Here is a 14,020-nt window from a genome sequence, read left to right as displayed (position 1 = left end):
GATTTTTGTATTATTTTCATTGAATCTTTTTGTGGGTAAGAGTTTGATTGATGAATTGAACATATTTATGATTTAGGGTTTGAACTGTTATTAGAAATTATGGGTTGTGTGTTGATTGCGTATTAATTTGGCTTAATCTTATCATGGGTAATAGAAATGGTGTTATCCTTTAGCATGAAACAATTAGGGTTTGATTTAGAAATGAGATTACTAGTAGTGTGTGCGTTGTATGCTACTTTGGTGGTGTTATGATTAATTGAATAACATGAGTTGTTTTAAGACTTGGTTAATTATTGATGTGATAATTAGTAATGATTTGGATTAAACTTGACTATAGTTATGATTTTAGTTGTTAAATTGGGAATAATAGTTGCTAATTGTGTAGTTTGATTGTTGCGAATTACAAGTACTCTTATTTGGTTGTTATTGAAGTCATAATGCATAATTTTAGTAAGCCAAGAGCATAATGTCAACTTATCGTCGATGGTTGCTAAAGTTACTTGTCGTGTTTTAATTATAATTCTTTCTAACTTTGGAGAATGTAACAAATGATATCGCGATTCGATAACTCTAAAATTTGCCTTATTGTTGTATATTTGTTATATTAAAATTATAAGGCTTAGTTGTGATTAGTTATTTATGGGGAACGCGAACCGATATACTCAAAATTAGTTGATGAAAAGGAATGATTCACATATGCTTTTACTTTTAAATTGGTGAAAAGACTTATGTTGTGTTGAGTTAATGATTTTGACTTGTATTGAATGAGTTGTGTACGTGCTAGAGTAATCGAAAAACTCATATTGAATAGGTGATAGTGGTTACTTTGGTATTTAGTTGGTATGACAAAGTAGTTAAGGGGATTTATTAGTTTTATTCCTAACTTGTATAGGTTTCCAGTTCATAAGAGGAAAATAGAACCTTAGTTGGGCGAATTTTGTAACTTTTGGTCGTGCAATGACGCTTACAAATATGTACACACAGTAATTAACCCTTATATACAATTTTCCTTCAAGAGATCATTGTTTATTGTTTGTTGTGATAATATACATTGTAAACTATGAGGTACTAGTGAATACACTTTATACAAAAAGCTATCAACTATGAAATCCTTGCGCTTAGAATAGTTATAGAGAATGAGAGTGTTAGTAGGAGGCGGGGACCACCCCCTTATTTATTTAAGAATTGGATTATGCCTTACTTAGAGTTAGAATGACTCCTTTATAAGTGAATTTCATATTTTGTTGTGTGGCTCAGTGGTTTTTGGCGTGTTGCTATCCCAGGGCGCTCATTAATAGTCGAAAGTGGGAGTTATTCCCATCTGATAAAGTATTAGATTATGATTAGCTGGCGTGACTCAACTGGATTATTTCCGGTTGATTTAGTAGTCCCCTAGATGAGATCCGACGGGATCACCGTAAGGGGGTATGAGCATGCTGCTTTTGTCATTGGGCGCCGAATGGCCGATACTGCCCCTTGACCGAGGCGTTACCATGCGGGCATTGCAAACCCCAATATGGTAGTCTCTTCATTGGTTTAGTACCCCAGTGTGTTAGTTTTTCTTGAAGGTAGGACCTGTGAGGGTCAGCTGGAGGGGGCATGAGCTCATACTTTGCCATGGGTGCCGGATGGCCGATAAGCCGTGTCACTATGCCAGGAAGTAGAGAAGAGATCCACTAATAGAAAGTTATTCAGTGATAGAAAGTTTATTCGTCGATCGAAAGTTATTTAATGATAGAAGGTTCATTCTTTGATGGAATGCTTACACATTGATAAAACGTTTACTCATTGATAGAATATCTACTCATTGATAGAATAGTTTATGCTAGTAAGAAGTGTGCCTAAGTTAAGTTACCTCAAGGGTATTACAAACTATGATCACACTTACCTTAAGATAGACAAGCTCTATAAGGTCATGTGTTATGTATTCTGTTAATGCCTTGGTTGAGTTGATACTATGCGTGTTTTGGAAGAGCTTATGTTTTGAAAAGAGGAGCGTGAAGACCTGCATTCTACCCAAAAACACATGGTTTGGGTTAGAAAGGACGTAATGAGATCAAGAAGTATAAGTGGACGATAAACGGTTACTATCTGTGCTTGCGTCTTATGAAATCATCTTATGTTGTTGTATAACATAATGTTATCTAGTAGTTGGCCTTATTATATTTGATGCTAGTTACTGACGTGTACGTGTTTGTGTTTATGTTTGATTGTTGATGACCTTCTATGATTGTCCTGCTATGACACATTGGTCTTTGGTCTAATGTCGAGCAGCAGGAGGATCATAGACAGGCGTAGCAGGTATTGGAGCTTCTCTTGCATTACATTGGGGGAGAGTGATGAGGGCGAAGCATAACCTGTGTCATACCGTTATCTTTCGATTTTGTAGCTCTTGTTATCTTTTGTAAACTTTGGTTGTATATGTTTTGTTATGAGACCTTGTGTCCTCCCTTGTATATTTGTATTTCCGCTGCGTAGTTTATAACTCTGTATGGTTTAAAGAGTTAAGTCATTTTAAAACGCAAGTTTCGACACTGGAACCACGATCCATGCTTGGCATGTTGATTTGAGAAGCCGGCGACGAATCACTCCACTGTGGTGTGAGATTTTAAAGGCAATGATGCCTTAGATTAATTTAATGTTTTTATTGTGCTAATTGCTCTACCAAATATTCGATTTTTAGAAGAGATCCTACCGAAATTCCCGCTCACCTTCTTAAAGTTAATATTTAACATTTATCCAAATTCTTTTCCTTTTCTTTTATGTAACACCCGAATCTCCTCCCGTCTTTTATGTAACAATTTTATTTTCATTCAAATTATTAGCATTATAAAATTCATAAGGTGCATTACAAACACTAATAAATAATTCAAAAGGCGCATTTTATAAGCTCAAAAGGTGCATTTTATAAGTTCAAAAGTTGCATTCTAAGCACTAATACATATCTACTTAATTGTTACAACATTTAAGGGCGTTGATAAATTAAGCGGTGAATTAAACGTTAAAATGGTGAATCAAACATTTGAGAGAAAAAACTAGATGCTATCATGTGGAAAAATCTTAAAAAATGATGAATTAAACGGAAATTAACAAAAACTTAATGCAAAATGCTATGACAGTTAGATAGTGCATAAACTGGATGCTACCATGTAGAAAAATCTTACAAAAGTGCTACCATTAGCATTTCATAAAAACTGAATGCTACCATGTGAAATTTCCCAAAAAGTTGGATTATTCTAAGTAATTTTTCTATTTCTTTCTTGTGATAAAGGGAAAGTTTAAATTTTAAAATTTGTTCAAAACTAGGTAAATTTTCCGTTTAGTTAACAGTACTATTTTTGTGATAATGGGAGTGATTTGACGTGTAAATTTTCATGATATGTATCATGTCATTCCCATTGTAATGTAAGTTTGATCATAGAAAAGATTTTTTGTTCACAATTTTCCATTACCATAAAATACCACATGCTTAAATGGTAATGCATTGCAATGAATTTTGTGAAAAATAAGATTGTTAAAGGAAAATAAGCATGGCTATTAAATTTGTTGAGAAATTGCTACCAAAATTACATTAACTTTTCACTACTATTCTCACCATTTAATATTGATTACCAAACAGACTGTTATGGTAAATGTATAGACATGAAAATTTAAACCTAATCGTATAATATTTGGCTATATATTGTTATTGACTTGTCATCATTTTATATTTATAAAAATATTTTATATTTATAAAATATTTTATATTTATAAAATATTTTATATTTTCTACATTATCTTTAATGGCTTTTCAAAAATGATAACATTTTGCTGCCTTAGATATGAAAACAATTCTTTCCATTCATTCTCTAAAATCATATCAGAATGTGATTAAATTTGGTACACGTACTCAAAAGATTTCTAATTCTCAATCTAATTCATGCATTAATAAATTCTTAAAACATTATGTTATTGATACTTTATATATTTATATGTTAATTAGTGTAAATACACGTAATTTTTTAACTTTTATATATATAGTAATTTAACTATTTTGATAATTTTTTCTTAGCATAATTAAAAATTATCACGTAGATATTAAATATTATTGTACTCTTATAAGTTATTGATATGTTACATCTTAATGCAAAAATATATATAACATTTTAAATTTTAATATGAATAATTGATTTGAAAGATGATAAATTTCTTAGTAAACATGTCGTGAACAAATTTTTTAAAAAATTTTAATATTGCGTCTATAATACTCATGTCGTGAACAAAAGTTCAAATTTAAAATTTTTGGTAATTTTTTAATAAGTTGTTTATTCGTTTTTACTTAGTTATTTTTTATTTATTTATGTGTATTTTATTTTTTTACATGTTTTTGACTATTGAGGCTTACTCTGATGATTAATCTATTGATCTTTTTTGAATCGAGAGACTTTTTGATCGGTTTTCCTTTATAGGTATGAATTATCATCTTACTACCCTCTCCAAACCCTGATTATAGTTTTTATGAACAGGATACACTAGATATGATAATAATGATAAATTTGTTTATTTATTTGATGTTATAAACTATGAAAAGTGTCCAAATAATATAATACAAATAGGTAAGTTTCTCACTTGTTAGCTTATTTCTAGCCGGCCTTATTTACTGTAAGAATAACATAAAATCTAATTTACAATTTACTCTTAAAAATATGTAAAATTGACACTTATTAGCTTATTTATTGTAAGTAAAGAACCTAAATTTAATACTCACATAGTCTTTCTCTTCCCTCAACTTATATCGTTAATAAAAAAAATAAAAAAATAACAAACTTAATCCTAATGAAATACAAAAACAAGCAAACATGCTCGATGTGTGGCCGTGTCTATGCAGGTTTAGAACATTTCCTGTAGTAGCATACTTACTTGGGACGTAAGCTTCAAAACTTCATCCCTCGCCCACGTGCACATACGACTTCACAAAACAACACGTACACATGTATCCGCGGGTATTTCTATGGCCCCATTCAACTTATATTTGTAAGAATCCGTCTAAAACTGGTCTATATAGTAATGATACTACCATATAATGCAACTAACACCAAGCAATTAACATGAAAAGGAAGAACTCATAGAATCACAAGTCACAATTTACAACCAATAATGAGCTCGCGGTGTTCATTCAATTACTCGTCCAATTCTGTTCTCATCTTCAATGTGATCGGAACAAGTACAAGAGATGCAATATAGTTCCAAAAGTAGCATGGGATAGGACACGAGATCTACAAGAATCAGACACTAAACCCGACAATCTTTAGGAGCCTTACAAAAGTTAAGGGTTTTGGTTCTAAATAATGTACCTAAAATGTAAAACCTTGCTTAGGGCGACAAAGATAGAACTCCATTTTTGAGAAATGGTGACCCGGAAGGAGCAGTTAAGCCAAGATCCTGCATTACTTTCAATCTCCTAGCACTTGCTTGCGGTTTTTGAGGAGTTTCGTCCTGAAACATCAAAATTTACACCATTTAAGTGGAAAAACACCACACAATTTAGAAATAAGATGAGTTATCATATTAAGTTTATGGACTTTTGACTTTGCGGAAAATCTTGGTTTCTACTGCTACCTAAATCTTCAGTAATTGACGGATATATTCGAATAATAAACGGTTTCAAGGGCTCCATTCAACATAGGTCTAAGAAGAGCACTACAGTTACATAATCCATCATATTTTTTTACCAAAAATTCAAAAAATTAAATTTATCTACCTCGTACATGTAGTTTCCTCTACTTCAGCATACAAATGAGTTCATGAAATTCAGATGCAAAAGATTTTATGTAGTGTTTAAGAACAAGTATTTCATTTCAAATTATAAATTTCAATTATGAAATCATAAATGATGAATTTGAGAATGACAAGATTTGGGTAGTCATTCTCAAATTCTCAACTTTAAGTACTTTAAAAATAATAGTGTGAAATTTGAAAATTTTTTATTAGCCAAACAATAAATTTGAGCCAATTTCAAATTTCCAAATGAAATCACCATTCTCAAACATGGTATTAAAGAATTTGAAGTATCCAAAAAAGAAAAAGTCGGTTGTCATCATAAAATTAAAGTAAAATCCTTAGTTATTGGAACATAACAAGTGAGTAATGGCCACATGGGGGGTTGGCAGGGGCCCGCAACCGATTATTATCGTCCACTCTTGTGACCAAGCATTTTAGTTCGGCCCATGCAGATTTTTTGATTTGTACTACTAGTATTATTACAAGAGTAATAGATAGAGGTTGAAGTTTACTTAGCATAACTTTTCTTGTGTTTTGTTTTTGCTATAGTTGTCAGTGTAAATAAATCCAAAACTTAAGCTTGTTCAACATATCACAAGAGACTGTAATTTACTTCATATAATCACAAATAGTTATCAACTTTATCCCTACACGATTAAATGTCCATGAAGAAGATAAAATGTACTCACATCGAGCTTGCTTTTCTTCTTCGATGCATCTTGTTCTTCAATTACTCTTTTAGAAAGCGATGTTTTCTCGTTGTCTAAATTGCCATTTGCTGCATTTATTTGGCATACATTAACGTCTTTCACACATGACACAAAATTCTACTGCTACCTAAGCAGACTAAAGCCTTATAAGATGAGCGTATTTCAAATCTATGGTGGATATGACTAACAAAAAAAAATCATTCAATTAACGAATTCAAATTTCAAACCCTTTTGTTTCACATAATAACACACTTCCAAGCAATCAAGCATTTCTGATATTCAGGTGATACGCTGTGCTGAATGCTTTTTCTACATTGAATAGTTCAACTTCTATACCAAGCAGCCTTTAAAGCATCTATGGGTCCTAAAACCCTAGAAAAGTTTCCTCCCCTCCTACCCCTAGCAAACTTTGCACCTTCGAAACTCTATTTTACAGCAAAAAAAGTTCGTATAAGGTAGAACTATAGAAGTAAATAATATGGAGGATGTTATCTTCGAATTTTTTTTTCTTGTGGCAAACGATCAGTTATAAGAGTGTTTAGAAATAAGGCTGACCTTTTAAAAAGGGACAGTCAGCCTTGTTTTGAAAAGTGCGCCTAGGCGTAAGGCGCTAAGAGGCGGCCACTTAAACGCCTCGTGCTTTGTGTATGCCAGATGTGATTTTGATAAATGACATGTCTTTGCCTACTATTACATAGATAAACCTCAATTCTTAGTTGTTTATTGAATGGAAAGCAAAAATACACCCCCTTTCTTGCCCTAAAGCAAAAATATGGGTTGACAAACTGATAAGCAAAAATAACCATAAAGTATCGCCATCTTCCTCGGTCAATGTATGATTCTGATTTAGATTTGAATTGTTTGTTTAAGTGTGTCACAAAACATTTCAAGTATCAAGAACCATTGTTTGCTTTCTTTATCTTTGTCTTTGTTTTAGTTTTTATTTCTTTTGTTAACTCAAGATCAAGACTATGTTATTGACTTATCAAGTTATCGTATGACAATATGTTCTAAAGTAGTGTTAAGCTTACTTATACATTATTATAATATAAATTTCATGTTATTTTAACTTTAAAGTATTAAATATGATCTAAAATTGATGTTGGAGCTTTTTGGCGAAATTGTGCGCCTCGCATACAAAAAGTCCTAAACTTTGTCTTACTCCTTGTGTGTTGGAAAAAAGGTCTTTTGCGCCTCGCGCCTCTTAAAAATAAGCACTCAATTATTCACCCAATTAGCAATAGCATAGCAAGTGCAAAGGAAACAACAACAATGCCAAAGTTTTAATCCTAAAAGATAGGGGTTGGCTAGCATATGCAAGGAACCTATATTTAAATTAAATTGTGAAAAAACAAACTTAAAACTCAACTATATTCATTCCAATCTGTTCCAATCCGGACTCAGGAGTATCTAGATACAAGGACTACAGATGAAAGAGAAACCAAAAAAGCTTAATTAAACCGAGTAGAGTGCACTCACCCATAGCGATCTAGACCTCCATTAATTCGACTTAGGTGAAAAAGACAAACACTAACCTGTAACAAAATAATTGAAAATAAAAAGGAGACATCTTTTGGAAGAAGCCGACTACATAACCAAATGATTATTACATAGCATACCCTTGGATAGTCTCAATCCTCAAGGGTGTGCAAAATGTCCAAGCACAAACCCTTAAGCAAAGCCATTCAGAAGATATATATCATGATTCATAACATTACTAGAATAAAAACCCTAAAAAAATTTTAAAAGAATAAATAAAAAAAAAAATTTATTTTCAAGTTAATAGACATCAAATTATAAAACTTAGTGTCTTTCTAAAATAAATACGCATTATATGACTCAAACAAGTGAACATAATGGCACCTAAGACCAACCAAAGCAAATCACAAACATCAACCATTGCATGAAGCAGTAAAAAAGAACGAAAAAAAAGCATAAAAGAGGATTGCAATTAAGGGGTGCTGGAATCTAGATCATAAGAAACTGTCAGCTGACCTTTGGATTTGGCTCCTCGTGCGTTTCTTCTCCCAGATTGCAATTTAGAGAGTTTCTATGATCACATCCAAACATTTAAATTCCGATTAAGGCAAAACATAATACTTAATCAACATCACCTGAGCACGCCCAAGTAACAAACTTTAAAAAGGAAAACAAAACAACCTGCTCCAACGCCTTCATAAAAATCTCCCTTTGAGTACACTTATTTTGCTTGAGAACCTAAAATTTAGAATCACAATAATCAAAGAAAGGAAAACGGATATTAGAACTTCGAAACAATAACAGTTGGTTTGAACATTCAAGTTTGAACACTTTCATAGAAACCATTAGTTAACAAACATGATTAAAGGCAAAAACTCACATTATTAAACTCCAAGAGACTGCTCTCAGGGTTCATGTATGAGCTGCAAATAATTCAATTATACGTTCAATTATTGGCCGTTCAAGAAACGCATAACAGAAAACTCAAATAAAGAAAGAAAAGATTCACAGACTAATCATAAGTTCCATATAGGCGCACAAGAACTTCACCCCTCTTTCTCTTGGACGGTTTAAAATCATCACATACTGCATTCTCATCCACAATCTACTTCAAAATAAGGCAAAATGAGTTCATAGACTAACAATTATATCGATTTTGTCTTTTCTAGTTTAGCATTACAAAAAATCATAGACAAACATTTGAACCTGTGCGGGCCACCATGAACCACCTCGAAGCTTGATCCATGTCATATTTCCTGGTCTAAACTCAGCACTAGACTGCTTGTCCCGAGCTCCACTAATTTTACTTTCAATGAAGTGGCCCTCGCCATTTGCAAGCCCTTCATCTCCCATAATTAACCTTAAAATGCAAAATTATCTAGCTACACAAATTTATACGCCGTATACAAGCAATCACAATAATCCTGCTTACACTGACCTACAAATTACAAGAGATTATATCCGGGTTAAAGTGTATCTGAATGCATTACTCTCGCTCCTTGTCAATCTATCGTCTCATGGAACCCTGCATTTTAGGTAAATCATATTTACATTAACAAAAGCTAATCCAAAAAACATAATGTATAAGAAACACTTAAGAACTCACAAGACAAAATTGTTTTCACTTAAAGATTGTCCAACTCCCAATCGACCTCAACTTATTACTAGTAATATATGAAGGTCCATACCAAAGTTTGAAATAAACTAATACTTCCTACATGTCTAAAGAGGATGAGGTTGTGAAACAACAGAACATACTAATTTGTCCACTACATAAACACATTAGTCACCAAACTCACACATAATTTGAATAAAGACAGTAAAACTTTGTTTGGATTGAGGGGATCGGAGCCTGGAGGGATATATTTCTCCTGTTTAGATACCAATTTTGGCCGCATTGAGGGAATTCTAATCGAGAGACTCTTTGGTGCATCCTCCTTTATGGGTATGGGTTGCCGTCTTCCTTCACTCCCCGGAGTTTCTATGAGCGGAATACACTTGATATGATGATGATGAGATACCAATTTTGAAAGTGAGGGATTTGGAAACAAAGATTGAGTCCCTTAATTTTGTTGATAACCAAATCTCACCAAATGTTGAAAGCTTTGGAAGGAAAATGTTATTTCTCTTCCTTGTGATTCCTTTACCTATTAAACAAACAAGGGAGACTTTCCCATTATTCCCTCCCCTTCCCTTCCCTTCCCTTCCCTTATGATACACAAACAAAGTGTAAATTCAGGAACGAAACTCAACCAACTTAAGTAACAGGACTTCCAATTCCAACTCCACAAAATCTCCCATTTATTCAAAAATATATTTAATTAGGAAGGGCCACATAAGTTTTTTTCCACAGGATTAAGATAATGGTACAAGGGCATCTATCAAACACCTTATAAGCATTAAACAATTAAACCCAAGATTCTTAGACCTAATTTGGATCCAAACCCCATTAGTATTCTTTACTGATCCTATCAACGAGGAGGGTTTGGCAAAAGTCAAACCAGCAGATACCAAGTCAAATATTCTTTTAAATTTGAACATTAGTACACCCATTTAATAGTTTAAGCTGATAATGGTTGTCAAGCAAAATTATACCTGATCCACAAATCTCCATTCCCTAGTGAATCTTACCATGGCATTTTAGGCTTATATAACACACTATATAAGTAAATTACAAATTTTTACAAGAAATTTAGAACCACTCTTCAAGAACTATGAACTATCTCAGGAATTTAGAGGTTTTTTTAGAAAAACTCAGAAAAAAAGGAAGGGTTTCTCGAATCAGGAAATTGCCAGAAATCGCAAAAAGAACTAAAGTGGTCTTCAAATATGAAAAATTTATCTGTTTAATTACTGAAAAACTCATTGTTCTCATCAGTCTATGAGCAGATACACAGGGAAGATGACGATTTCTAAAAATGAATAAATAAATAAAAGGCAAATAAATGCGCCCGTGCCCGCGCACAGACAAAATCAAGTCACATCCACATGACACATAAAATAATTAAGTCAAATAATCCAGTTAAGCTAAAGCAAGCAAATTAAGGAAATGGAGTACATAACAAGCTATTTCTTTCACCCTTTAAGAGCACAAACCCAAAACAACATTGACCCATAAAAATGAAGGGTTTCTTTTGGGGATTTAGTAGATTTAAAGGGGAAAAGTAAAGCAAAATAGGAGTAAAAGGGAACTAACCAACAAAGATATGACATAAAAAGGAAGATACCCGTTAGCTATAAGCCATTACCCAGAGAAACAATGACCTGAACTGAACTAAAAAGAGTGAAGACTAGAGTGTCAAAAGGGAAGAAAAATTATTCAAATTTGAGGGGGAAGAAGGGTTTAAGTATAAAGATGGAATCTTGAAGATGGGATGATTATTGAGAATTCAGAAATTGGGTTAAGGGGTGATAGAATTTTGAAATTCAGCTATTAAATTAAAATAAATAGAATTTATTAATACAATAATACCGTTCTTTTTCACACCTAGCTCTTGAGAAGTGAGATTTGAGAAGCTATGTATGCTTGCTGACATTCTACATCGATGGGAAAAATGACTTAATGAAGTTATAACCATTTATTTGATTTTCTAATTTTATTGATTGATTTTACAAGTTATTATAAACTTGTTATAAATATATTATTTAAAAATAGTTTATTTATGATAATAAGTTATTTTAATTATTTATTTTATTATATTATAGTATTAAATTATTTGATCATCAAACACTGTAATTAAAATAAGCTAAAATTATTTAACAAATTATTTGTGAAATAGCCATTGGAAGAAGAGACCTTTTGCTATTTTGTTCGGATTGATTTGGTGTACTAGTAATTGGTGACCGAAGACTACAATTCTTTATACCAACTTTTTGATTTTTCTTTCATAAATATATAAACAAAAGAATATTACTTTAACAATCACCAAACTTTTATACCCACCATATATTCTCTCTTGAAATTTTCATAATTATTAAAAAAAATTGTTAAAGTATCCAATTATGTGTGCCTATTTATAGAGAAAAAATAAAATTATTGGCATATATTTTTTTTAAGTGTAAAAAAATTAGTGGTTTATAAATTACATTAACTATAAATAAGTTGAATCAATAATAAAAAACAAATAGGCCGTGAAAATTATAACAAGTGGTAAGGAAGAAAAAAAAGTTATAGCCACTTTTACAAAGTATAAGCATTGTAACCAAGTTGTTGGATTCTAAGTGCGGATAAAAAGGAGGGTGAGTAGTAGGTTGAGCTTGATAAAACTTAGTCACACTCTATGATCATGAACCGAAAATCAATCCATGTTCTGCACTTCTTAGGTCTATGGAATGTAGATGAGTAGACTAGAGTACTAATAGGAGTATTAAACTAAGTTGAGTAACGTAAAGCAACTTACAAAAATAATATAACTATTATTTAATAATTAATATATTAAACTAATCGAGCAAGCGAGTATACACACGGGTATTTTTTCTGTGTCGTTACCCACCCGTTTATTTTGGGAGGCGAGTAATTACCCGCTCAAATTTTAATTTTTTTGAAAAAATATTGTCTAAATCCGCCCATTTTTCGAATTGGGTAGGTCGAATCTCGCGGGTAGCCCTCCCTGAACAATTCTAATTGAAATAAATTGTTATGATGGATTGGAGAGATAGTATAAATTTATAAATTAGACTAAAAAATAAAAGTGAGACCATTGCCAAAAAAAACGCACATTAATTGAACAAATTAAAATAAGTAGTCCAAAATGAGAGGGACATAACGATTAACTTTGAAGTACTCCCTCAGTTAACTTTTTTATTTTAATACTACCATGGAAACTCTGCAATGCACGGTTCTTTTAACATCGTCATATATAAACATACGATATTAAATTATAAAGTCAGAGATATTACTCAGTAGCAATACTTAATATTGACAGCTGTATGTATAAATTAACTCTGTAATTTTGAAAATTATCATCAATATATTATGCAGTATATTATATTCTTTAATTTACTCAATTTAACGCTAGTCAAAGATACTTTGATGGTATAAATATAGCTCAAGATCAAATGCTATGTTATTTTTCTTTACCAATAAATGAGTTTAATTTGGAGGAACTCTAAACACTTGAAAATTTCCAAGCTTTTTAGTTTATATTCTTTTTATTTTAGGAATATTCTATATGGTAAGCACCAATTATTGCAAAAGGCGAGTGGTAGCAATTCTTTAAATTTTTTTCACAAAATAGCACTCAACTATTGAAAAATTAATTACAGTAATATTATGGAGGTAAAAACGTTTAATTTCCGATAAGTTTTGGAAAAAGTCATAAATGCCTCTAATAAATCCAAAATGTAAAGCCCAACTTAACAAAAGTTAAACTTAAGGGAAATGTATTTTAGTTAATTTTCTAAGAGTTGAGTGCTATTTTGTGGAAAAAAATAGGGATTTATTAGGGGCATTTATGACTTTTACCAAAACTTAACGGGAATTAAATGTTTTTATCTACATAATTTTATTGTAGTTAATTTTCCAAGAGTTGAGTGCTATTTTGTGGAAAAAAAAATTAAAAAGTACTACAACTCGCCTTTTGTCATAAGTGGTGCTTCCCGTATAAAATATTCCTTTATTTTATTACGATACGATTCCTTATCATTAAATTGTTCTTATCACATTCTTTATTCTTATCAATATATTTTATTAACAAATTCTTATATAAGACGGTCTCACCACGACACATGTCCCATACTTAGGTATGATAGCCCAATAATTGAAATTTTAGCATAATAAGCCTGATATATGGACTCGTCTAACAGTGAGGCGGTTTCGTACAAGGGGTTTTATTTTAATTCTCTATTATTTTCGCACCTAGTCTCTTAAGAGACCGTTTTTTTTAGGGAAGTATCTCAAGCCTAACCCATTAATGATTAATGCATACTTACCGTATTATTAAGCTTACTTACATTATCCTTAATGCTTATTTACCATAATCTTAATGCATACTTTCAATATCTTAAATGTCTACTTACATGATTCTTAATGCTTACTTATAATATTTTAAAAAATATATAATGGACCTGTC

The 14,020-nt window shown here is 31.7% G+C and overlaps 1 protein-coding gene across 5 annotated transcripts; it reads right to left on the bottom strand.

Moving 5' to 3' along the window:
- Nucleotides 1-5,082: 5,082 nt before the first annotated feature.
- Nucleotides 5,083-11,541, bottom strand: LOC130809674 (uncharacterized). Of its 5 annotated transcripts, none has more exons than XM_057675430.1 (8): nt 11,422-11,541; nt 9,156-9,474; nt 8,963-9,054; nt 8,830-8,872; nt 8,631-8,687; nt 8,466-8,520; nt 6,450-6,538; nt 5,083-5,475 (listed from the first exon to the last, which is right to left on the bottom strand). In XM_057675430.1, the coding sequence occupies exons 2-8, from the start codon at nt 9,300-9,302 to the stop codon at nt 5,353-5,355; spliced, it is 606 nt and encodes a 201-aa protein (XP_057531413.1). In that variant the 5' UTR covers nt 9,303-9,474; nt 11,422-11,541; the 3' UTR covers nt 5,083-5,352. The 5 variants fall into 5 exon arrangements, with proteins under 5 accessions (XP_057531413.1, XP_057531417.1, XP_057531414.1 ...); XM_057675434.1 differs by having other exon boundaries at nt 11,437-11,522; XM_057675431.1 differs by having other exon boundaries at nt 11,146-11,520.
- Nucleotides 11,542-14,020: the final 2,479 nt, after the last annotated feature.

This window comes from Amaranthus tricolor, chromosome 4, assembly GCF_026212465.1.
Source record: "Amaranthus tricolor cultivar Red isolate AtriRed21 chromosome 4, ASM2621246v1, whole genome shotgun sequence".
Classification (NCBI taxonomy): Eukaryota; Viridiplantae; Streptophyta; class Magnoliopsida; order Caryophyllales; family Amaranthaceae; genus Amaranthus; species Amaranthus tricolor.
Note: the sequence above shows the minus strand (reverse complement) of the source record. Positions and strands in the feature narration are given on the sequence as shown.

Excerpts from the sequence above, each read along its gene's own strand:
- LOC130809674 (XM_057675430.1), bottom strand. The coding sequence starts at position 9,302 with ATGGGAGATGAAGGGCTTGCAAATGGCGAGGGCCACTTCATTGAAAGT. Across the intron at positions 9,055-9,155 it reads GTTCATGGTGGCCCGCACAG|ATTGTGGATGAGAATGCAGT; the intron begins GTTCAAATGTTT and ends ATTTTGAAGTAG. Across the intron at positions 8,873-8,962 it reads CTATATGGAACTTATGATTA|CTCATACATGAACCCTGAGA; the intron begins GTCTGTGAATCT and ends AATTATTTGCAG.